The sequence below is a fragment of the Gamsiella multidivaricata genome (assembly GCF_025024155.1).
Source record: "Gamsiella multidivaricata strain RSA 2152 chromosome Unknown BC939scaffold_42, whole genome shotgun sequence".
NCBI lineage: Eukaryota > Fungi > Mortierellomycota > Mortierellomycetes > Mortierellales > Mortierellaceae > Gamsiella > Gamsiella multidivaricata.
The window spans coordinates 241,395-264,794 of record NW_026251750.1 but is presented as its reverse complement, the minus strand read 5'-3'; the positions used below and the strand labels follow the sequence as shown (position 1 = coordinate 264,794).

General features: G+C 49.1%; 10 protein-coding genes across 10 annotated transcripts; 3 read left to right on the top strand and 7 right to left on the bottom strand.

Moving 5' to 3' along the window:
• Positions 1-835: 835 nt before the first annotated feature.
• Positions 836-3,320, bottom strand: BC939DRAFT_529846 (major facilitator superfamily domain-containing protein). Its single transcript, XM_051561534.1, has 2 exons — positions 2,409-3,320; positions 836-2,287 (listed from the first exon to the last, which is right to left on the bottom strand). The coding sequence occupies exons 1-2, from the start codon at positions 2,949-2,951 to the stop codon at positions 842-844; spliced, it is 1,989 nt and encodes a 662-aa protein (XP_051411152.1). The 5' UTR covers positions 2,952-3,320; the 3' UTR covers positions 836-841.
• Positions 3,321-4,886: 1,566 nt separating this feature from the next.
• BC939DRAFT_504180 (uncharacterized protein) lies at positions 4,887-6,013 on the bottom strand (the record flags this gene model as incomplete). Its single annotated transcript, XM_051560492.1, has 4 exons — positions 4,887-5,056; positions 5,136-5,196; positions 5,335-5,490; positions 5,582-6,013. 4 exons carry the CDS (start codon positions 6,011-6,013, stop codon positions 4,887-4,889), a joined length of 819 nt encoding a protein of 272 aa, XP_051411151.1.
• An 880-nt stretch (positions 6,014-6,893) lies between these two features.
• Positions 6,894-7,388, bottom strand: BC939DRAFT_454979 (uncharacterized protein; the record flags this gene model as incomplete). Its single annotated transcript, XM_051556135.1, has 1 exon — positions 6,894-7,388. One exon carries the CDS (start codon positions 7,386-7,388, stop codon positions 6,894-6,896), a length of 495 nt encoding a protein of 164 aa, XP_051411150.1.
• Positions 7,389-8,060: 672 nt separating this feature from the next.
• Positions 8,061-10,158, top strand: BC939DRAFT_454978 (tyrosine phosphatase family-domain-containing protein). Its single transcript, XM_051556134.1, has 4 exons — positions 8,061-8,228; positions 8,382-8,541; positions 8,658-8,791; positions 8,882-10,158. Exons 1-4 carry the CDS (start codon positions 8,113-8,115, stop codon positions 10,014-10,016), a joined length of 1,545 nt encoding a protein of 514 aa, XP_051411149.1. The 5' UTR covers positions 8,061-8,112; the 3' UTR covers positions 10,017-10,158.
• On the bottom strand, positions 10,154-11,510 carry BC939DRAFT_454976 (ribosomal protein L18e/L15P). Its single transcript, XM_051556133.1, has 4 exons — positions 11,281-11,510; positions 10,913-11,079; positions 10,633-10,786; positions 10,154-10,517 (listed from the first exon to the last, which is right to left on the bottom strand). Exons 1-4 carry the CDS (start codon positions 11,443-11,445, stop codon positions 10,251-10,253), a joined length of 753 nt encoding a protein of 250 aa, XP_051411148.1. The 5' UTR covers positions 11,446-11,510; the 3' UTR covers positions 10,154-10,250.
• A 633-nt stretch (positions 11,511-12,143) lies between these two features.
• BC939DRAFT_398420 (uncharacterized protein) lies at positions 12,144-13,609 on the top strand (the record flags this gene model as incomplete). Its single annotated transcript, XM_051552422.1, has 4 exons — positions 12,144-12,273; positions 12,379-12,621; positions 12,724-12,885; positions 12,978-13,609. The coding sequence occupies 4 exons, from the start codon at positions 12,144-12,146 to the stop codon at positions 13,607-13,609; spliced, it is 1,167 nt and encodes a 388-aa protein (XP_051411147.1).
• A 169-nt stretch (positions 13,610-13,778) lies between these two features.
• BC939DRAFT_398375 (thiamine diphosphate-binding protein) lies at positions 13,779-15,470 on the bottom strand (the record flags this gene model as incomplete). The annotated part of the gene is made up of 4 exons (XM_051552421.1): positions 13,779-14,331; positions 14,460-14,779; positions 14,930-15,109; positions 15,318-15,470. 4 exons carry the CDS (start codon positions 15,468-15,470, stop codon positions 13,779-13,781), a joined length of 1,206 nt encoding a protein of 401 aa, XP_051411146.1.
• A 1,100-nt stretch (positions 15,471-16,570) lies between these two features.
• BC939DRAFT_454973 (uncharacterized protein) lies at positions 16,571-17,304 on the bottom strand. The gene has a single exon (XM_051556132.1). It carries the CDS (start codon positions 17,226-17,228, stop codon positions 16,998-17,000), a length of 231 nt encoding a protein of 76 aa, XP_051411145.1. The 5' UTR covers positions 17,229-17,304; the 3' UTR covers positions 16,571-16,997.
• Positions 17,305-17,576: 272 nt separating this feature from the next.
• On the top strand, positions 17,577-18,311 carry BC939DRAFT_389510 (acyl carrier protein-like protein; the record flags this gene model as incomplete). The annotated part of the gene is made up of 2 exons (XM_051551888.1): positions 17,577-17,675; positions 18,135-18,311. Coding segments are annotated over 2 exons (276 nt in total), but the record flags the coding sequence as incomplete, so codon positions are not given.
• A 548-nt stretch (positions 18,312-18,859) lies between these two features.
• Positions 18,860-23,056, bottom strand: BC939DRAFT_504173 (ARM repeat-containing protein; the record flags this gene model as incomplete). The annotated part of the gene is made up of 10 exons (XM_051560491.1): positions 18,860-19,128; positions 19,207-19,303; positions 19,404-20,732; positions 20,843-20,953; positions 21,049-21,351; positions 21,438-21,638; positions 21,747-21,824; positions 21,965-22,063; positions 22,530-22,588; positions 23,014-23,056. 10 exons carry the CDS (start codon positions 23,054-23,056, stop codon positions 18,860-18,862), a joined length of 2,589 nt encoding a protein of 862 aa, XP_051411143.1.
• Positions 23,057-23,400: the final 344 nt, after the last annotated feature.

Genomic DNA, 23,400 nt, shown 5'->3' with positions numbered 1-23,400 from the left:
GGGAGAGCTGTGGGAGGATGCGTTGCTACACCTTGCAGTGTCTGATTCCTGCTTCTCGCAAAAATGGATTTGTCAAAACCGAAGGAGGGCTGTAGATCGATAGACAATGGGCGTTCTGGCTGATGCCGTACAAAGTGTTCGTGGATTCATTGTAGTGTCCTCTATCATTTGGAGAGTCTGTCGTCTTGTGCTCGGGTTCAAGCCGAGCCAAGCAAGATTGCCATCTAAGACGAGGCGTTTTCTATCCTTATTTCGACATTTTTATTATTATTATTATTATTTTTTTGCTCTTTCGGTTATTTCACGCGTTGGGTTCAGTAAGATATGCCAGAAGTGCTTTTAGTTGGTTGCTTGTCCTATTTCTTTTACGGATGGAATCGCAAATGACGCGTAATTCAGGGGCCGGTATCAAGCACAAGCAGGCCACCTGCAAGCCCATAGGATGGAAGGCCCGCTCTCAAGCAATCCACCTCTACCAGAAACGAACGTGTCAGAATGTCCCGCTGTTATCATCTCTGCCTTCACCCTTAGTTAGGTCCCTCGCTACTAAAAAGCAATCGAGTATTTGGTTCGCAGGCTGTTCTTCCAGCGTCGCGTGCGTGGCTCACGAGTTCAAGGCCGAGTTCCGCTTCCAGTACTCGGCCAGCACCGCTCTCCAGGAGGCTTCCAACGTCTACTTTGTCCTGCACCAAGCGGGCGTTTTCAGCCTACGCATCATGTTCCTTACCTCAAATCAAACAAACTACCCTGAAAAGAAAGATATCGTTTCCCACCTTCTACAACCACGCATACACACGAATGGCGAAATTAATATATTTAAGCATATATACTATGACTGGTTTCAACGGTCGTCGTCGTCTTTCTCTTCAAAGAGTTGGTTATTGAATGACCGCTCACGCTCGAGTTGACGCTCCGCATAGTCGTCCTCGCCACAGAGTTCCTCGAGGGTCTTGCCCTTGGTCTCTGGGACAAAGTACGTAAAGAGCAAACCGATGAACATAAAGAGTGCAAAGATCTGGAGCAGCTGTGGGATGAATGCGTTCTTGCCGCCTCGATCCTTCATGTTCGAGAAGCCGATCTGGGCGACGATGGCGCCGAGCTTACCCATGCCTGCAGAGATACCGTGTCCGGTGGACCGATACCGCGTCGGGAAGACCTCGCCAGGGATGATGAAGGTCGTGGCGTTCGGGCCAAAATTTTGGAAGAATTGAGTGGCGGCAAAGAGGAAGACGAACAACACTGGGGAGACATTACGAATCGGATTGTAGGCAAACCCGAGGACAAGGAAGAGGACGCAGGACATAATAAAGCCTAAGACCTGAATCTTGATACGACCGAGGCGCTCGATCGTAAAGACCGTAACCCAGTATCCAGGAATGGCACCAAGGAGGACAATAATGACCTGGCCGACAGTCGCATTCCACATGGTGTGGTAGGCGTCGCCATCGACAGAGCCGAAATGGATGGTCGAGAGAATGAAGGTATTGTTGAGGCCGATGCCGTAAAAGGCAACATCGAGAGCGAACCACGTCATGGAGGTACCCAGTAGGACCCTGAAGGTCTTCCAGCGCGAGAAGTAAATGAAAAATTCGCGCAAGCTGCTTTGGTTGCCCACGGTTCTGTCTGAGTCTCTGTAAAACAGAGGGTGGGAAGAGGGGCCACGGTCACCTCCGCCCGAGCGCCGTCCTTCTGGTACGTAGTCGGATCGACCGATGCTGCTCTTGCGTGGGAAGCCTAGACTATTGTTGGGGTTAACAGAAGTGTTAGTGTTAAAGTGCACCCGTCGGTCCTCAAAGTCGTCGGAGCCGCTCTGAAGGGCATTTCGGGTCTTGAAGACGGTGGCGACGTCGCGTTCGGCCTTGTTGATGTTGTTCTCAACATCGAGGACGTAACGCGGGGTCTCAGGGATGGTCAGGCGGAAATAGACGGCGACAAGGGCAGGGACACATCCTAGGCCGATTAGGCAGCGCCAGACATAGTCCAGGTTCATGACATCGGCTTCGATCTTAGTGCGGAAGCAGAGCAGAAGGACAATGGCGACTATGCCCGTGGTGAGGTAGCCGAACCCTTGCATCGCAAAGACTGCGGCCATCATAGCACCACGTCGATGCGTCGTTGCAAACTCCGAGGTGATGACAGCTGAGAGAGGGTAGTCGCCTCCGACACCGATACCGAGGATGAATCGCCAGAGAATGATGCTTGCGGGGAGCGAGAGCGCGAACCCTTCACCACTAAGGCTTTGGCCAAACGTCGCGACGATAATAATCAGCAGCTCCACACCATACATCTATGTTATCGAGGGCGCAGCATTGAAAGAGTGTTAAGAAAAGCACGAGAGGTGATCAGATGAAAAAGCAAGCAGCTACGGCATCGCAGGATGCAGGGGTTGTAAGCAAACAAAGGCTTACCCGCTTGCGTCCAAGCTTGTCGGCAAGATATCCGAACCCAATCTGACCAAAGAAGGTGCCTACAGAAGCTGAGATCTTGAGACCAAGGTCGACATCGGCCGGGAGTGTGTTCCCCGTATGACTGAAATAGACGAAACCGAGCATAGGCGAGACCAAGTTGATGGCGAACAAATCATAGGCATCTGTGAAGAAGCCAACGCCAGCGACCATGCAGGCCCGGACGTGGAACCAGCCAAAGTCGGCATTGTCCATGATTGCCAGGGTGTCGAGGCGGCGCCTTCGTGAATCATCGCGGTCATAAGGACTAGCACGAGAGAACGAGGATATGGGTTTGCTGTCGGCTGCTGTAGATTGTGAACTGGTACCTGCAGCAGCAGTTGGGGGATATGTGTGCTGATGATGGCGGGTTGGGGAGATAGGTGGTGAATAGGAGGAAGAAGGGTAAGGTGGTTGATCGTTGCTAGAGCCTGGGGGACGCTGGCGTGGAGGAGGTCGGAGGGACTGGCGGTAGGGTTGTGGTGTCGAGGGTGGGAGCTCACTCATCTCGATATCAGAATGGGAACTCGAGCGCTGAACGAGCGGTGCGGTAGTTGGACTGTGAATGGTGGAGGTGAATGCGGAGAAAGAATATTGGGCAAAGCTGGGGGGCAATTGTAGACTGGGGAAAGATCGTCTACAGCGTGGAGGAAGGAGATTACCAGCTAAACGAGGTCGTGGAGAAGAAAAGTACCGCGAGCGACAGTTCGGAAGCGAGAGAGGTAAGGGAAATGATGCACAAAAGATAGGGGGAAGGAAGGATGAGGTGAGCGCAATGTCGGTAGCGATGGCTGATGTTACTCTGATGCTTGTAGGACAAACACGCACAAGTGGAGGAGGAACAGTAGGAGATGAAACGAAGAAGGAAGCGCTTTTCGGCGGTCGAGGGGCTTAAACAGGACAAAGTGAAGTTACGCAACGGCCGCCGGTTTAAATACTTTTTCTCCTTTGAAATGCAGATGGAATTGGATCCAGTCCGTCAGTTCAAGACATGTTCGTTCCCGGTAAAGAAAAGGAATGTACACATGCACTGCACTCTTCTATTGCACCGCTGAAATATAATATGATTAAAAAAATGTGTCCAAGGTAGGAAGATGGATGCTTTACGGTAGTCTAGTCCATATGTCTAAAGCGATACAGTCGAGCGCACTCTCACTCTTTACATGAAACTGTTTCCTTCTTTCGAGCGATGAAAAGAATTAAGGATAAAGGTACGGTCAAAGAAGGAGCTTTGAATGCATGTTACATGTGTTCATTGTACAACCATCCAAAAAGAGACTCTACATCCCTGCCCACCACAGTGGTACCGACAAATGGCACGTTTCTACCTCGCGAATGCTCAATGGTGCAACCTACTTGAGGAAAAAAGAAATTAAAGAAAGAACCAGATGCAGGCGCCCATGTACTCTTGAACGCGCAGACACGCCCTAACTTCACACCCTCACCTTGAAATTCATCTACACTTAGTGAACACCGATGCTTAAAAACGCTACCGATGTATCGTACCGCATTCATGAATTGGAGCGATTCATGAACTGTCATTCTATGTGGCGTGTCTTCCAACGCCCTGAACAGGGATCCATGATACGATCAAGCTCGAAAATGAGGAAGGAGAGAAGAGGAAGTGTGTGTTTTTTAACAGGAGATCAACACAAGGTCATCAACATCGGAAAGGCCCTCAAAATAAATAAAAAAAAACGTGCCCGATAACGGCTGCAGCTGAGTGGTTCTAGACGAGACATTTGCTTTGTTAGGTAAGTAGAGGCCGTGTCTTTAATCAAGGCACCCAGATTCACTCATCGTTGTTCCTGTCTTTACGCCGACAGACGAGAAACATCTTTTTCGGGGAAAGGGGTGTAGTAACAATAATAATAAGAATCTCCGCTGCCTGATGAACGCGCGGACGCGAGTCGAAGGGTGACAGAGGGAGCTGCAGAGCGGGCCAGAGTTTCCTTTCTCTCTTGGCTAGACTACGGCTGATCATGGTGCCTGCTGGCGTTGATGGATGTTGCACACATATTTGCTTAAAACGCTGCATTGGTGGGGATAAACGGCTGCAGTGAGAAGACGTGGTCCAGTCCTTTTGTTTGAGTCCTTACTCCACCGCACCGCTGAAGAGGGTCAGCGTGTGCGTGATGGCCGCAGCACGCACATTGATTGGCTGCAAGGTCTCCCACGAGAGCTTGACAATCCAAACCGTTTGAGTGCAACACTATGGATTTTGTGCACGCAATAATGGCGTGAACACTGGGAGACAGAACACGCTATCGGCTACATTGATAGGCCTGATCGAACTCGAAAACTCTCCACCTCCTTCTTGAAGTCTGCTCGCTCTACTTTGAAGTCTGTCAGTGCTTGATGATAACGCGCCCTCTTGCTGAATTCGTGCCCATTCTGTCGAGATCTTTGCTTCGGCTTTTATCTACCTTGCTCTCCTTTTTTCTACCGCAAATGCGCCACCCTACGCCTGCTTGCTATTTTCCGGTAGGCCTTCCCGAGTCTTTCGAAAGCCTTGACAGCATCCCCAGCAGCTTTACCCTGCTCGATCTTTCGACGCTTGTCCTTTGGCTGTGAGCGGTTACTCGCTGTTGTATCGACTGTAGATTGGCGCTCTAAATATTACTAAGGGTGGAAGCAAAGGATTAAATAAATAGCTTTGATAATACTGTACTGAGAAACATCGTCGCCTACGAGATGAGAGATCCAAGTCTGACACGTAATCATCGATATCATCCTCGAAGTCGTTGATCTCCTAAGGGATATCGCGTTCGAGGGGGCGCTTCCTCGAGCTCCAGCAATGGAGGCTGCTTTTGGGATGGTGGATTTCTTCTCAGGCAGCCGACGAAGACTGGATGGAATCTTCATAGAAGGGACACTCGTCCAATATCACTTCTCGAAGTTTAATCTCCTCTGTGTCTCCGGCGCCCGTTGCTTCCGTCAACTTTCGAGCAGCATCGTACTTTTTTTTAGAGTATGCAATCCTCGACTTGACCGCAACTGCATCCCACGCTGTTCCATACTTCTTATTGACGAGCTTCGCGGTCTCCTTATGTATGTCGATAGGTCTGCTGTGAGGGAGTGGCTGATGGGCATACACTCTCGCGTAATTGTCTGGATCAGTCACCCAGTCCACGAACGTGTCCATGCCTGGTGTCGTCCAAACTCTGGACATTCCGTCCGCTTCCGAGGATAAGTGTTTTCTTTTTGCATTGCGCTGAAGGTCTGTCATTGGAGATCTTGAGTGTGAGGAGTCTGGCGGAAGGTCTGTTGTTATGACAGAGGGCTGCAGGTGTCGAACTTGACGTTTTATCATTTCCGGTGAGCTTGGTTAGGGAATAGGGGAGGGCATGGAATGTGAAGTGCTGGAGAGTGGACCAAGACTCGAGCCTGCCTGTATATGGGCAGCCTGCGGCAACGACCGATGCTGGTGCTGATGGTGCTGCTGACAAGACGCTGAGGCTGCGGCGTCTAGCGAGTAAGACGCGTAAACCGGCGGTGTGATGGGGCAGCAGGGCAGCAAATGAAGCAAGAGGCGCGCGTCGCTGTGAAGGATTGCTGCTGCTAGACATGTTTAGGGGGGAGGATGTGCAGTTGATTGGACAGGCGTTTTTGCACGATTTTCTTTTTTCTTTTTTTGCACCCAGCACTAAAGTTTTGACCAACACACTTTTGCCCTACCACGCTGATGAATGAGGCGTTGTGTGTGGCTCGAGATCCGCAAGGTTGTTCCTATCTTCCGAGCATGTCCATGGAACTTCTGGAGATGAGGAAGCAGTGGCCCCTGCACCCAACCAGGTTATTTTTTATACTTGTGCGCCGGACTCGAACTTTGTTTGTGTTTCTCAGCCAGATGCATGCGCGCAGGGGCTCTCTTGGAGCATTGGAGACCATTTAGACTAATGACGATGGTCCTATACCGGGGATTCGACAAAAGCTAAAATCGGAGTGTACTCTGTTAGCCAGCACACGTCTGGGTCCTTTGATGACGTGTCTCTTGCATGAGCACTCTTGCAACCATCCTTCCACTCTTTTATCTCTTGTCGAGGGTGGATCCACATCGAGGGCATTCCTAATCAAGATTTCCTCAGCGGACACAGATACGGCCTCAAGAAGAGCTTCAAGGTGGAACAGGAGTTCTTGAGGACGACGACCAGGAAAAGAGAATACCCCCATTGCCAGTTTTGATCTAACTCAAGAGATTTGAATCGCGAGAGAGTTGATGCATACGGGATGGTGGAGAACGTTATCTGAACTGGATAAAGCCATGCTCAGAAAGACAGCGCCCGAGGGCGATGAGCCCACGCGTCCAAGCGGCTCAGTAACAGAAAATATCGGAGAGCCCACAATGGCAGCGAGGCTGCCTGGAGGAAAAATTGGGAGGCAGCGGTGGAGGAGGACAAGTAGGGGCTTTTGATATCCTCGACGACGCCAGCAAAAGGCAGCAGAGGGTCATGGGCTCCAGAAAGCGAAGTTCGCGAAGGAGGAACAGCGGATAGGGACCAAATGGGGGAAGGAGGCAGAGGGTAGCGGTGCGAGGGGAGCATAGGCAGCGAATGACACTACTCGAGCTACAGACAAGCGGTAAAGGCAAAATCCATCATCAACAGGACACTGGGGATGCTGTTGCAAGCGGGCTGCCGAGCATATTCCTAAGCAGGCTGCTGAATCGGTCGCAGCACAGTCCATCTCAACAAAAGCTGTATTTATGCGTACTCTTTGCCGAGGAGCTATGCCTTGACCGTACGACTTCTTTCCTCTCCCAGCCTCGTCATGTATGCATTCTAGACTTTCAATTATCTCGCGGCCATCCCATGTGTCTCCTCGATCTGAGCTTCTCCACATCGACCTCCTCTCCACTGCTCCTCTCTCTCTCTGGCGTTCATGGCAACAGTCTTTCCGGCCCTCATCTTCAGAATAAACCTTTCTAACGGTGCTTTGCCACATAGCCACCGCTACAACTAATATATCCGGACCCGAAACGCTGCAGTAGTCATCGACTGTATACCGTGTCCCCCACCTCATTCCATTTCGAGAAGCCCAAATGCATGCTCAATGTAGGTCTGAGTCTCCGCATGTATCATATTGAGCGGCTCGGCATTGAGAACCTCTTTCTGTTTCTTATCTTTGTAACGCGTCATTGGCGTAGGCGAAGACCCGCAAGCCGCGTTCCCCAGCACGTATTTCTCCCCCAACAAAGCACCGCTTCGGTCGTCTGTGCATGGTCGGTGATCTTGTACGCGGATGTATCTTAGGAAATCCTAGGATGTCCAATTACAAAGAACGCGAAATGCTGTCCCGCGACCACGAACTATAGCTGTCTTCATGGTAGAGTGATGCTTTCTTGCTGTTCAGGCAACTCCAAATATCGGCGCCTCAAAGATTGGAATGTGGGTTCCGTCGATGCAACACATTACAAAAAGTTACATCCGGAAAACTATGTTTGTGCTCGAGCTAAGCCTAGGTGTTGGCCTTCCTACCTCGTCTGGCCACGTCGCTGAGATCTTCAGTACAACACAGCCCCTGTGCATGTGGATTGGGTGCGCCGAGGGGGCTAATCCGCCAGATTTGACATGTTCCTCCAAAAAAGGAAACAGGGTTTCATCTCACTCCTCTGAATGCTCAGGCACTTCTCCATTCACCCGCACCACCCATCTCGCTCACATATAGAATGTCTGCCTCTTGGTCACCATCGCCTCTGATTCCGCCCTTTCGGTTCGGCACAATCGAGCCAGAAGTTTACCGGGGTGCATACCCGAAGCAGCGCAACCTGCGCTACCTCAAAAGGTGCGTCCAACCTCTTACTGTCTTCTCTCCATTCCTCTTCTCATGAATAAAAGCTCATGAAGTAATGGGGATCTCGCTTGAACCAGCAATACTGATTTTGATAAGTGTCTTCTTTTTTCTTTTTTTTCTTTTTTTTCTTTTGTACCTTGATAGGTTAAAGCTGCGGACGATTTTATCACTGATTCCAGATGAACCGGACGAGGTGTTTCAGAAATTCTGTACGAAGCAGGGAATAAGGTCGATTCATTTGCCGGTTGATAAAGTCAAGGATAATGTACCCTTGACCTACAACCGTGCTGTTGAGGCCGTTCAGGTGCGTAAGAAATACAGCAAACTGTAAGGCAAATGGACAGGTCGTGTTCATGGAAAGATGCTAACGTAGATTTTTTTATGTTTGCATGGACGATGGGGTCGGGTGGACACGCGTAGGTTATTATCGATCAGGAAAATTTGCCGATATATATACATTGCTTAGATGGAGCGAGTGTTACGGGCTTGGTGGTATGTTGCCTCCGCAAGCTACAGACCTGGAATATCTCCTCTGCCATGGGTGAATTCCTCAGGTAAAATCCATCCTACTTCATACTGCGCTGGTTTATATCGACGTTTTAAATCACTCCAGAGACTAATTGGCAAAAAAGTACTTTCGATAGATATCTTCGTGGAGGCGTCATCAGTTCTGAAGAATCCGTGTTTGTAGAGAAGTTCAGTTCCGAAATCGAGATCTCGAAGCCGATCCCGTCCTGGTTGTGGGAGGGTCAGATCACGTTTAAGAAACATCCGACCCTGAAATTGAACCTGAAGATTCCAGCAGCGGCAGCGGCGGCGTCGAATGCAACAAACACGACGGCATCCTCGCCGAGCTTGTCGGCCATTCAAATGAGTGCTACGGCCGGGTTTCCGACACCACAGAGACAACAACAGCAGGGCGAACATGAGAACGGTAGCAATAATGCCGGCATTGCTGTCAATAGCATTGATAAAACATCCGGACAGCAGAGCAAAGTCGGTGCGAATGGTTCATCCAATTCAGGGGCGACGAAGCCAGGAGCTGGTACGGGAATTTCATCGCATCCTGGATCCGTGCCAGCATCGTCATCAACAGGGCTTATGAACCATGCAAGTCGATCTTCAGCCAGAGGTGGAGGTATTTTAAGAGATCGTCCCAGTAATAACAAGAGTATCATCTGGACTGATGTCGGAGGAGCCGCGAGTTATGGAGGATCAAGGACAACATCTATTGCAACACCCACGACTGCAGCAAAGAACAAGCGGGCTGTACCCGGCAATGTCTCAGGGTCGGCACAGCAACTACAGTATCAAGGATTGGGGGTTCAAGATTCATCAATATCCAGATCGACATCATCAGCATCTGATTCTAAAAGAGTCCCACTGGGTATTCAGACAGGCGCCTCGAACGCAGCATTACCACCTTCTGGCTCTGTGCACGGAGATCCTTCTGAGGCGGGCGCAGGATCATTAAAGACATCTCATGATGCTTCAGGACATGGCAGCGCAGAACGAACGTCAAGCGGTAATGGCGATACAGCAGCAACAGGAACTGGAAAGGAAGCTGAATCGAGCGCCAGGCAAAAGCCTGAAGAGAACATTGCCGACAACTCGACATTACAAACCCAGGAGCGCAACGTTAGCAGTACGCCTACGATCACTAAGAACCCGCCTGTGGTGACACCCTCTCCAGTACCTGCAGCACAGGAAGTCGTGGATGAGTATTATGAAGTGTCGATGACTCTGAAAGCCCTTGCGCTCGAGGGCGCTGACTTTTAGGCATTCTTCGCACTGCTGGTCCTAATAAAAGCGATGGATAAGCATAAGAAGGCGCTTTGTTTTTCTTTGTCTACAATAGCGTAGGCTGCTTTTTTTCTTTTATTTCAATAATGCTCAAAGTACACGAAACCCCCCCCCCCCCGATCCTACACGTTCTTTCCCTTCAACTAGCAGCCGTTCCTTGCACAAATTCCCCAACTTTCCCTGGCCCGTCCCTTATCCAGTTGCTTAAAATCAATGATCCATGCCAACGATCTCTGCCTTTCCAGTCAAGTAACCGCGATTTGCTTCATCCGTGTAGAAAGCAATGTCCTTCTTCTTCATGGGGCGGGCAAAGCGGGGTAATTGATCAAATTTCTCGGGCTTAGTCAGGGCACGGAGACCGAGCTTGTTGTAGTAGACGGAGGTGATCTTGCCGCCGCAGGACTCGATGGCCTTGATGGCGGATTTCGAGGCCCTTGAGACTTCGATGTTGATGGGTGTTTTGAAGTCGGCTTTACCCTATAGTGCGGATGAAATTAAAATCAGTTGAACATGAGAAATCCTTGTATTATTTTTGGGTCCTTCGAAACAGATTGGCAGTGGTTCCCCGTGAAGCTAAAGTAAAAGGACATACATCTCCGAGCAGCTTGACGCCATCCTGAATGTTGTGGATACACCGTGAGTCGAGGAGATGCTTCATGGTGATGGTCTGAGTAGCGTCGACACGTCCGGATTCGATCCAGAACTGAAGTCGATCTAGGTTCAAGGGCTGGAATTCTTTGTGTTCACTGTTGGGGAGAGTTCAAGACGGTTACTAATCGTTAGCGGTCGTGCCTTTTCGGCGGATCGTGCACAGTGCACATTGACATATCAATGCCACAATGTCGAGGATGAGAAAGGAGGGAAGGCCTTACGGGTTCTTGAACCCACGCTTGGGCAATCGGTCGATCAAGCGGGTTTGGCCACCTTCGTAACCGGGCTTGGGCTGGCCGCCGTTTCCGGCGCGAGCCTTCTGACCCTTGTGACCACGGGCGGCCGTGTTACCCTTTCCTGAACCCTGACCACGGCCGACACGAAGACGCTATTGTCGAGTGAAAAAAGAATTCGATGATAGTGTTATGGCGCAATTCGTTCAGTGTTGTCGGGTAGTTGCACCTTAGGTACAGCAAGCGTTGGGTTCTTGTCGTCCGCTTGCTGAGACAGCCTTGCTATTTTTCATGCCAAGACGATTGCACTGCTGACATGTTCTTGAAACTATTTTTCGCTAAAGGTGCATCCGTACCTGTGATTTCGATCCGGGGTTGTCGCTAAGATTGGAAAGGTCAACCGCTGAGGTGAGGGCGGCAGTGGAGTAGCGGGCAGCAATGGATGTTGTTGAAAGGGCTGAAGAGCGAGTAGGGTATAAGCCAAGGCATGAGAGCCTTGTGGCCAGGCGATGCATGGACATATTGCGAAGAATAGGAGAAGGTGGAGGTGGAGGTGAAGAAGGAGCTTTGGTGCGATAGGGTAATGTCTAGTCTCAATTGGGAAATGGGGGAACAGCTTTGTTTACAGACACACTCCGAGGGTGACTGTGTCTACTGCACTCACCAGCCACTCTGTGCAACGGGAGGAATGAATAGCGTACACCTCTTCACCTGCTTCCTTCACCAACTCGACACCAATATCGCCTGAGGCCTCGTTTAGTGGACTTTACTCGCGCTCAGAACACAAAGCAAGGGATATAACCTCATCGACGTTGCCAGTAGAGCCAAGCTATCACAAGGAATCTGTTCTTGAAATACACCACGCTCACTCAACAAGCAGACCACTGACACGGACCTGTGGTAGCAATAGACCATGTCAGCCTCTTCCTCGACGACCCCCTTCCTCGAGAAACTCTCGACAGCGACGGGCTCCTCGATCCTGAATTCCCAGGGCACTAAACTGACGCTCGTCGCGTTCGCGGCCTCGTTTACGACCGCGGCATTGATCATGGGAGTCCAGGGCACTCAGCGAAAGCGACGCGTGCGGCAATTGAAGGACGACCTTCGAAAATCCATCCCACCGCCGCCTGCATTCACAAAACCTGACCATGGTCATCATTACGACAGCCATGGACAGGGTATTCAACATACACTGGCACGGAGCCAGTTGACGCACCAGATGATCCAAGACGAGAGTTTTGCTTTCGACGAGGACCTTATTCGAGAACAGATGGAACAGAATATTGAGTTCTTGGGGCAGGAGGGTGTGAAGAAGTTGCGAAAGTCGTTTGTCATCATTGTCGGCGCAGGTACGTGTCCCTTCCCTTTCCGACCACCAAGGTGAATATAAATTAAGACATAAAACTAAAAGGCTTGCTTGTTTGCTTGCTCGCATCTTCATTACGCGAAATTAGGCGGAGTAGGGAGTTGGGCGGCGAGCATGTTAATTAGAAGTGGAGTTGGCAAGATTCGTTTGATCGATTTTGATCAGGTATCGCTGTCATCTTTGAATCGTCACGCGACCGCGATTCAGGCAGATGTGGGCACACCCAAGGTGTTGGCCATGAAGAAAGCCTTCCGGTCGCTCGCACCCTGGGTCGAAGTCGACGCGCGTGTAGAGTTGTTCCAGGAAGACACTGCAGATGAGCTGCTTTCGGGTATGTCAGAGGATAGAAGCGCAGAGATGCGGATGCTTTCGATTGTGGACGCCGTGGTTTTGATTGGTACTTGCAGCTCCTAATCAAATGCTATCAATGTAGGTCACCCGGACTATGTGGTGGATGCGATCGATAATATCAATACCAAGTTGGCCTTGCTTAAATATTGCTATGACCACCAGATCCCGGTCATGAGTTCCATGGGCGCAGGAGCCAAGGCCGATCCTTCTCGCATCCAGATCAGCGATATCTCCGAGACCTTTGGTAATGCCATCTTTATTATTCTGCAAAGTTATGTCGGTCATCTTGAGGCACCAGAATTAATATAAAATCTTGATGGACCTATTCGTTTGCAGAGGATCCGCTGGCAAGAGCTGTGCGCCAAAAGATCAAGGCCATGGGAGTCGAATCCGGGATCCAAGTTGTTTACTCGACCGAAAAGCCTCACCACGTCAAACTGCTTCCCCTGGACGAGACACAAGCCCAAGAAGCCGACGAATACTCTGCGCTTCCAGATTTCCGTGCCCGCATTTTACCTGTCCTGGGTCCCTTACCCGCAATGTTTGGCATGTCCATGGCAACTTTTATCGCTTGCAAAATTGCAGGCCATCCGTTGGACCCATTACCGATCAAGCTGCGTCAGTCACTCTACTTGAGACTTCATCGCGAGTTGATGGTTCGGGAACACCGATTGAATAGGTCTGTGAAGACCATTGCACTGGAACGGAGAGATATCGGCTATGTGCTCGAGGAGGTCTTCCGGGGTAAGAGCGTGCTCTCGCAGAGCAGCGATAAGATCGGCCTGTGCCGGTGGAAACGTAAAGAACCGCTGAGTCTGCAAAATGTGGTGGTGATGACAAAGTCGGAGATCAACAAGCACGAGAAGTTGCCGATCGATGCGGATCTGGTCGAGATCTATGGACAAGAGGTCGTTAACCGCGTCGAAGCCTTGTTCCACAAGGAGGCCACGATTAGTCCCTTGCGATGAAGAAATAAACGCAATGCTGTTTTTTCCCGCGGTGTGTTCGTTATTCAAGTCTATGTGTGGTGTTTATTGCTGAGCAGTGCAATGCTCCTTCTGAAAAATGAAAAGTATATGCAATTCCTCCCGTCCTCCTGTCCTTCTCCCTGACATCGACATCTAAGAACGAGTTCTTTTAGTGCTCCTTTGCATAGTCTGAGGTGTCGTAATGCTCTGGGTACTTCTTGATCAGCCCCTCCAACTCCTTCTTCTGCTCAATCAAGGTTGGCGTCATCTTGTCATAGACATCATTGAACATCTCAGACACAGCAGGCTTCTTTCTCTTCTCTGCGGCGGCAAAGCTCTTGAGGACAGCAGAGCGCTGCTGAGACTTGAAGGCAGTCTCTTTAGTCTCATCCCACCAGCCCTTATTCTCGAGCCACTTGCGCATCCTGACGATAGGGTTATCGTTCCTCTTCCAGTCCTCGACCTCCTTCTTGGACCGATAGGCAGACGAATCGTCCGAGGTCGAGTGATGGCCGACACGGTAGGTCATGGCCTCGATTAAGACGGGCTTGTGTTGTTCGACCGCGATCTTGCGGGCCTCCTGCGAGGCCTTGTAGACCGCCCAGACGTCGTTGCCATCGACACGAATCGTGTGCATGCCGTAACCGACACCACGGCTCGCAATACCGTCGCCCTTGTACTGCTCCTTCGCAGGTGTGGAGATAGCGAAACCGTTGTTTCGGCTATTTAACACAAAGAATAATTTTGATTCCAATTACGACGAAAGATATGGTCAAAGATTAGCAGCTTTACAAAAACAAGTTCAGCTAACAAAAAAAAGCATACGAAATACGAAAAAGTCCGGACATACCAGAAGAAGATAACGGGGCAAGAGGTGGTGGCAGCAATGTTCAAGGCCGCATGGAAATCTCCCTCAGAGGCGGCTCCCTCTCCAAAGTAGCACATGACACAGTTCTTCCGGCCAGAGCGCTTAATCGCATAGGCGGCGCCGGAGGCCTGGGGCAACTGTGTGGCCAGAGGGGAGGAGATGGTCTGGAAGTGAAGAGCCTTTGAACCAAAGTGCATAGGCATCTGACGACCCTTGCCCAGATCCAACACGTTCGAGTAGCACTGATTCATGAACTGATCCAAGGTGAAGCCACGGTACAACAGGGTCACGGCCTCACGGTACTATGAAAGTAAACGGGATTGACATTAGGATTCAGGTCGGATGTAAGTTTTGCACGTCGGATTCTCCTTCATAATGTTCATGGATAGGCGTATAGAGAGAAGGGAAGTAAGCAGTAAGATGTTTGGGGTGTCGTAGATTCTGCTTTTTACCTGGCCAAAGATCTCATCTTCTGGATCGAGAGCGGCCGCACTCCCGACGGCGGCCTCCTCTCCAGCGTTGGTCATGTAGAAACTGATACGTCCTTGACGCTGTGCCTCGTACAGGATCAGATCCAAGGCATTCATCGTCAGCATATCCTTGTAGATCTTGACAGCGAACTCCTCCGTGACCTACACATAATATGCAAAGACATTCATTTGATCCAAAGCAAATCGTTAGCGGTATGTTTATTAAGGGATGTTTGTCCAAAGAGCAAGCAATGGGTATCGTGGGAGAGTAACGAGCGAACACAGGGGCCAGATTATCGTTTTCATTGTTTTCCCACACTGCCTCCGAACTCTAAATGAGACAAATTTTTGTCCTTTGTAGGAGACTTACATCAGGCTCCAGGGAGGGATCGAGGACCTTGCCATCTGTGTCCATGACGCGGAAAGTGTCGATGGGATCCATCTTTTCACGGATTTCAAGCACCTGCGAGAAGTGGCTGTCAATCGCACCAGGGAACTGAACTTTGACTCTGTCTTTCTTCATCGACATGGATGATGTCGAAAAGGCCTGGTTTTCAAGACAGTACATATACATGTTAAGTGTTCGCTGGTCTTCTTTCAACATCCCATTTGTTCAGGACCACAATGGGTTTAGAATGCTGACCTTGACGGAGGTGGCGAGGGCAGGGGCGGCTGCCTTGAGAGTCCGGGAAGGAACAACCCTCGTCAATGTTCTGAGAGAGATTCTTGCGTACATTTTCCTTTTTTTTTAAAAAGTGTGCTTCACAGATGTGAGGGAGAGTGAAGAGAAAAGTGGGATGGAGTGGAGAGGAAAGGGGATGGCAAAGAACAGAAGAGATGGGATGAGAGGAAACGAGATGAAAGGAAACGAGATGAGATGAGAGAGGTGGATGGAATGAGAAGAAAGAGAAAAGTGCGTGGAGTATAGTGTGAGGATGTGGGAGATCAGTAATTTTCTCAAAAAAGAGTGGGGAACGTGGGAAAGTTGGAGGGGACAAAGCACATGCGATCGGGGCATCTTCCTACCAGCACCCGCAGACTTCAATTTCCCTGCAGTTAGTCGCGTGCCTAACTGGTCGAAGTCCTCGAATGCACACATACACATACACACACGCATACAGCGATGACACTGGACATGTCTATCTGCAAGCAATTGACGTTGCAGACGAGGCGTCCTTTTCAATCCATGCGGCGTAGGGCTTCATTTGATGTATAAACACGGACGTTCATCACTAATACTGTATACGGCTGACTGATAGAAGTTATCGAGCAATTGAACCGCCATGTTAGATCGGCATGTCTGCATATTCCAACAAAACGGTTGATGAAAATGCATTTATTGTACAAAGTATCTTGATACATCGGACCAAATTATTGCTCTACTTCTCTTTCTTGTCCTTTTTCTCCTTCTCCTTCTTCTCCTTCTTGTTCTTTTTTTCCTTCTTTTCAGCCTTGTCATTCTTCTCCTTCTTCTTCTCCTTCTCCAACTTCTCCAACTTCTCCAACTTCTCCAACTTCTCCAACTTCTCCTTTTTCTCCTTCTTCTCCTTCTTCTCATTCTTCTCCTTCTCCTCCTTCTTCTCCTTCTCCTCCTTCTTCTCCTTCTTCTCTATCTTCTCCTTCTTCTCCTTCTTCTCCTTCTTCTCCTTCTTCTCCTTCTTCTCCTTCTTCTCCTTCTTCTCCTTCTTCTCCTTCTTCTCCTTCTCCTCCTTCTTCTCCTTCTTCTCTATCTTCTCCTTCTTCTCCTTCTTCTCTTTTTTAGTGATGCTCTCGTTCTCGGCAGGCTCCTCAGCCTTGCGCTTCTTCTGCTTCATCTCTTCGATGATCGACATCGGAACATCACCCTTCGCCGCTGTCATCGTTATCGGTATCGGCACCGCTGGAGCTGCTGCCTGTACGCCCTTGTTGTTGCTGCCACTGTTCTTGTTTTTCTGGTTGTTCATTTGGCCGTTGTTTTGGTGGCCACCCTACAATATCAAAAGCACAAGCAAAGTATAAGGGCGTCAAGTTCTTTAAACTGCTAGCCTAGAACCAATTAACATTCATGATACTAAAGAGCGGTGGTATGGTGCAACGGTACCTTCTTGGGACCACGATATAATGCCTTCTGGTACTTCTCGGCCTCGCTGATACAGGAGGTATGGAATCGATATTCGGTGCCCTGGAAGGAGACGGAGCAGTCGATGCACGAGAACTGGGCGTAGGAGCAGCGGCCGAAGTGCTGATCCAACTTTGGCTTTTTGACCGTTTCTTGGCAAGTATCGCAAACAAACGAGACCATTGTGAGATGTGAGAGAGTGGGGAGGACAAAGAGGAGTAGGAGGTGGGATGTGGAAAGGTTCCTAGGTCTGATGAAGATAAAAAAAAAAAAGTGTTTACATATGGGACTGTTGATCCATAGAGAAACAAATGAATTCAGGAACAGCCTTCTCACTCAGGGCAGTACAAATCCAATTTGTTCCTGCGACGAGCAATTGAAGCTGCTACTGCATTCAATTTTTCTTCCCCACATTCAACTCCTTCAACATCATCGACCATGTTCAGAGCTCTCCGCACCGTTACATCCTATCGCGCCACTGCTATCTCAAGTGCCTACGGGAACACGGCCTGGACATCCTTCGCCCATAACTTTACCCGAACCTACGCCTCCGCTGGTCTGGCTCGCTCGGATATCGAGAAGCGTGTTTTGGATATCTTGACTGGATTCAATAAGATCGACAGTAACAAGGTACACGCACTTGTACAGACACAATGCGGTTCGGCTTCCAATCGATTTATTCACTATTGGGCATTTTTCAGGGCCAATAAAGGCAGCTCTTCCTTTCGGCAGCAGTAACATCTGAGTCCTCTAGGGATGTAGGGATGTATCAACAAGGAAAACATCGGAGAGCATGGGGATGTCGCGAGAGATGTCATGATTGTTCATCTTTGTTCACAGACGGCAAAAGAGGCGGTATATCCTCAAGCAACAGATCGTACCAGCACTCGCTGTTTTTATTTAGAATGGATACCAGGAGCCATTAGACCAAGCAATACCCATTACAGCACTATCGCTCACAAGATTTGGCATTATCACGATTCTCGATGCTATCTCAGAATTACTCAGCCGTCTGCATCGCTTTAGAGGTGACATAGTAACATTCACCTCTTTCCTCTTTTACATTTTTTTATACTCGCCATTCTGCAGATCTCTCTCCAGGCCAACTTCAATTCGGATCTTCACCTGGACTCTCTGGATACTGTCGAGGTTGTCATGGCTATCGAGGAAGAATTTTCGATTGAGATCCCTGACAAGGATGCCGACGAGATCAAGTCTGCTGCCCAAGCCGTCGACTACATCTCCAAGCGCGATGATGCCCATTAAACAAACAATCACCGATGAAACTAATTATTGTCCAGGATTTGCACAATGTTTTTTTGCTTTTCCGAATTTTATTATTCAAACAGAGAAGAAGGGAGAGGGGGGAAAAGGTCGATCTATGATAAAATGTAAGTACGAAATGAAAAGAGGGAGAAGGAAGGGGGAACAAAAGAACGACCTAGAGTTCGAGAAGGGAAGGAAGAAGCTGTGTATGAACATATTGATAAGTGATCAATAGGTAAGAATGGAAACTAAACTAAGGGAAGAAGGGGGTAAAATGGAAAAAGACGCGACTCTACTTTGCATCTCCTCATGACGAAAGAAAAAAGCAGGGGGGGGAGAGGATTTTTTGTAAAGAAAAAGAAAAAAATACAATGGCTGTAATAATCATATATAGAAAAAATGAACAAAGAAAAGGGGAGGAAAAGAATGGAAAAGAATGGGAAACAGTGTCTTTCATGAATACGACGACGAAAACACGCTATTAAGAACTAAAACAACTCTGTGATGCTGGTTGCAAACTGAATTGATGATCATGGATCTCCATTTTTTTACGCAGTGGCACGCTTGACCATCTCCTTTGCCCAACGTGCAACCTCCTTAGTTGTCGTCGAGTTTCGGCTGCTTCGTCCTTCCTTCAAGCACTGTCCAACCCAGTCGTTGAGCAAGAACTGCTTGATCTCGCCGTTGGGGAATGAGTCTGCCAAATCACCAATAAGACCAATCATGCTGCGCAACACATTGTCGGATCTCTCGGGATCGTTATAGACCGTGCTCAAGAACTCAAACACATGCGGAAGGTGGGGGGCCAGCAGAGCCGCTATTGAAGAGTGAAATAAAAAAAATGAGTTAAAAAAAAAAAGCGGCACTTATTGCAGAAAATAGAAAGAGAACTTACAGCGCTCGCCAGCTTTGAGTCCTTGGACAATGCCGACATATGCATCAACAATGCCCTCACGAAGTTGGTTCACATAGTCAATCATATCATAGTCAGCCTATTAACCAAATCATGAAAAAAGAAAAATCAATACGTCAGCAAGGTGTTAGACATCCTTGGGCAGCGTGGCTTCTAACTGCATTTTCGTTGCCACTTACGGGTCCAGCTCTGAGGTTGCAGGCCTGTGCGAGGACAGTCATGGTCACATCCAGATAATTGCCAAATTGACCCTCAATGGCCAAAGCGATATCTCCAAAGCAGGAAAGAATAGCCGGCTTGACATTGCGATGAAGGACGGGGCTCTGCAGGTTCTGCAACAGGGTCGTCATAAAATTGTCGCAGTATGAGGCTGACTGTGATCCTAAACCGCGGCAGATATCGCCAATCAGACCCACTGCGATCGAGCAAAGCTGGTACTCCTCATGGTTCTGAAGCGCGTTGAAAAGGAAGGGCGCAAACGTCTCCAGGTAGCGTGCGAACTCAGCCTCCAAGGCAGTGGTCAAAGCGCCAATGGCCAAGAATGCATCCTCAAGGATAGTCGAGTGCTTCGAAGCAGAGCTCAACAGCTGCAACAACACCGTCATGATACGGTCCGCCATGGGTGCAATGTCCTTGCCGACGCGGCGGATGATGTTGGTCAAGACACTACAAATGTTGGATTGGAGTTCACTGTGGCTATTGCGCTCATCGATGCCGACAATCTGGTTCTGAACAGCAATGCTCTGCTCCAACCGGTCCAAGATGGTGGTCGAAAGTGCCGAAATCGTGGGGAAGGTATCCCTGGCGCTATGCGTAACCATAATCGAAATAGCTTCATAGGCAGAGGTGCGGGAGAATGCTTCGTTGGTGTTACGACCCGTGATCTGCATGAGCGCAGTGATGATACCATCAAAAAAGGGTGACATGAGACTGGTCTGCGAGTCAGGTCCCTGTTCACCCTCCAACTGCTCAGCCAAGTTCATCAAGGACAAGCAGCAGTTCGACACGATCCTGTTAGAATCTTCCAAGCCGCGGACAAGGGCCTCGATCAAGGGTTGAAGATGGACATCGGGCTTAATACATTCGACCGATGACTGCGACACACGTCCGAGTGTCCAGGCAGTGGTATCCTTGACCTTAATCACAGGGTCATTCATCATCTCGATCAAATAAGGCAGTGCCTGGGCAACAGGCGGAATGAGTAAATTCGAAGAAGGTCCCTCCAAAATAGATCCAAAAGCCATGACAGAAGCTTCGCGGAACTGCCACTCGGTATTACGGATGTTGGCTTCAACAAACTGGATGACAGGGGCCACGATAGCATCACCAACGCACTGAGCAGTCAACGACAAGCAGGTGCCAGCGGCCATGGAAAGGTTCCAGTCGTCCTCCTCATCATCCTCATCCTGCTTGGCCATGAGCTGCAAAAGAACGGGCAGAGTCTCTGGCAGGGCAGCCTTTGCAAAGTTGTAATTGATCTGATCGGGCTCTGTTCCGTTTTGATAAGCCTATCAAGCACGTCGTGTGAAGGGAATGGCAGGAGAATCGTTAGTACTCTTTTCTCCCCAAGAAGCAGTATGCGCCTGAAGATGATGGAACTCCAGCATGCAACACCTACTTCCTGTCTCATGCCCTCCAGATCAATTTCTTCCTCGCAAACAGTCGACCAGAACTCGACGGCCTGCAAAGCAACACGCTCATTCTCGTGCTGCATTCCCTGGACAGTAAGCTATTGTGGCGATGGAGACAAATATATCTGTCAGTCATCACTCTATTAAAGCGTTATTCTGCCCTTCAAAACAAGATTCCGATCGCTCCACTTACACCAAACAGGGCCTTCTGCATATAGAAGGGCATGAACTCGTAGTAGAGCTGCATAATGCGAACCAAGCATTCGAATGATGCGATCTGGACCTGAACATCCTGGCTCTGAGTGGCCTCGCAGACAACTTGCATGATGTAGTTACGCTCGCCCTCTCTCCTGAAGTTCTCCTCGACAAACTCCAAAGAGTTATACAGTGCGCTAATAGCCGCTAAACGCACAGCTTCGCTTGGCTCTTCCTTGCGAGCGCCCTGCACGACTGCCGTCAGAATGTTGTTGGCTTGAGCAGTCAAGATATCACGGTGCTAGTGGTTGTTGTAGAGGAAAATGTGAGAAAAGTGCCATAGGCAGGAACCGCTGCGCTCAATTTATGTCAAATCATCCAACTTACAATAGTTTCGCAAACGAAACCGATGGCCTGCAAAGTGCACTGCTTCAAGTTGGTATTATCGGTTGTCTGCAAGTTCTGGAGCATCAGACGAATAACATCCTCCCATTGTCCCAAGGGCAGCTCGATAGCGGCAATAGCGGCAACGACCTGAGCAGTGACAGCACCGGCACGGATATCTGCGGTGGCAAGAGTAGCTAAAACCTATTATTTACGCATAGCAAAATAATGAAAAGACAAGTTAGATTCCTAATATCACACATGAGGCTTGATTGGATTGCGATAAGTCGAGGCACGAGTTGCGAAGCATACCAGGGCCTTGATCTGTGCTCGGGTTGGCTCATCAATGTTCATCCAACGGGCAGACATCTCTCCACGGCGCACGGATTCCTATAATAATACATTGTTTTTTGTCCAGAAAAAAGGCGAAGACTAGCGTTAATAAGGCTTTCTGTACACATGTTTTTGGCGGCCATCTTGCATTTCAAAATCTGCACACGTGGCACTGTGCATGAACATGTTGTCCTTACCCTTGCAGTCAGTGCGTTCTTGAGAGCCAAACCAGCAGGGATACGAGCCTGACTTTGATCGTTGCTGAGCTCCTGGCACAGCATGACCACATATTGTTTCTATATAGTGGGAAAAAAATCAAATAGACAGGTCAGCCGGTCATGCTCATGATGCTCAATGGGTACATCGTCCCCACTAAAAGAGTACGAAAGAAGAGCAGTGTAAAAAATAAAAAATAAAAAAAAGTAAAGACGCCTCAGTTCTGTGTCTCAAAATGCTTATCCACCGATGAAGTGTCGATACTTCATAACTGAGAATCTCTTTTCGGCGGGGTGGTAAGGTTCTAGCGGCGTTGAGGCTAGGTGGTTGGGCGGTTTCCCTTTGCCAAAGTCTTTCCCCATATCCAGTTGCCCATCCTGCCTTTTGTTTCCTGCTTCCATGCGCGCGTCCATATGTCTTCCTAAACCACAGTTGTAGTCATTTGATGGACCCCCCCCCCCCCCCAGGGACAAAGGCAGAAGCTGCGGCAAAACAAAGACATGCGAAAATAGAGCTTAACAAGAAAGAAAAAAAAATGAAACGTACAAAGTCTTCGCTGGCAGCAGTCTCGAGCTGGGTGGTGGCCGCCTCACGAATCTGCTGATCTAAATCGGTGGTGAAGGAGAGAGAAGCGATGGATGAGCGAAAGAGGGCATGTATGCATTCATAAGTGGATTATACAACAATGTTGCATATGGTTGCACCTAAGAAAGGGAATAGAGAGAGGAAGAAACGCCATCGAATACAATAAAGACCACGCAGTTCACAGCCGGGTGCAAGAGCTCTTTGTTGCGTGTATACGCGTCTTTAAGAATGGCTGGATCCCTGTCCAAAATGCCTTGCGTCAACCGATTCCATTACTGCTGCCCTAGTGAAAAGAGTCCAGTTGCTCCAGGGCGTTTTTCCCCCTCTTTTGTCCAAGCTGGTGCTGGCTGCTCCACGCGCCATATTTTCCAGTACTATCCAGTCCAGTCATTGAGAACATGGTGGCAAATAAAAAAATAAAAAAAAGATCGGACAGATTCCTTACCGGGCGAGAGGGTGTTGAGAAGGATCTCTCCGATGGACGCCATGGCGAGTTATGAGTATGGGTGATTTAATCCTGCTTTGTTATGGGAGAGAAAGGGATAGGATGTGCTTGCAACAAAGAGGAGGAAATAAAAAAAAAACAGAAGCACGCGGAAACGAACAGAAAAAAAAAGAAACAAAAAAGGGAGGACAAAAGAGAGGGAGAGAGAGAAAAGAGAGCGAGAGGAATAAAAAAGACGGGGCTAAATTTATTTATTCGCTGAAGTAAAATAAGTAGTGGTATAAGTGGAGTAAGTAAATCGAGATCACTGTAGAAGCTGGATCTAATCAGGGATGACTACGAGGAAAGCGGAAGATGGAGCTGGAGGGAGACAAGAAGGTGCAGAAA

Coding starts and splice junctions, on each gene's coding strand:
- BC939DRAFT_454976 (XM_051556133.1), bottom strand. CDS start 11,445: ATGTCCATGCATCGCCTGGCCACAAGGCTCTCATGCCTTGGCTTATAC. Junction 11,080..11,280: donor ACCCCGGATCGAAATCACAG/GTACGGATGCAC, acceptor ACTCGACAATAG/CGTCTTCGTGTCGGCCGTGG. Junction 10,787..10,912: donor AAGCGTGGGTTCAAGAACCC/GTAAGGCCTTCC, acceptor TCTCCCCAACAG/TGAACACAAAGAATTCCAGC.
- BC939DRAFT_454978 (XM_051556134.1), top strand. CDS start 8,113: ATGTCTGCCTCTTGGTCACCATCGCCTCTGATTCCGCCCTTTCGGTTC. Junction 8,229..8,381: donor AACCTGCGCTACCTCAAAAG/GTGCGTCCAACC, acceptor GTACCTTGATAG/GTTAAAGCTGCGGACGATTT. Junction 8,542..8,657: donor GTGCTGTTGAGGCCGTTCAG/GTGCGTAAGAAA, acceptor GGACACGCGTAG/GTTATTATCGATCAGGAAAA.
- BC939DRAFT_529846 (XM_051561534.1), bottom strand. CDS start 2,951: ATGAGTGAGCTCCCACCCTCGACACCACAACCCTACCGCCAGTCCCTC. Junction 2,288..2,408: donor ACAAGCTTGGACGCAAGCGG/GTAAGCCTTTGT, acceptor TCGATAACATAG/ATGTATGGTGTGGAGCTGCT.
- BC939DRAFT_454973 (XM_051556132.1), bottom strand. CDS start 17,228: ATGGTCTCGTTTGTTTGCGATACTTGCCAAGAAACGGTCAAAAAGCCA.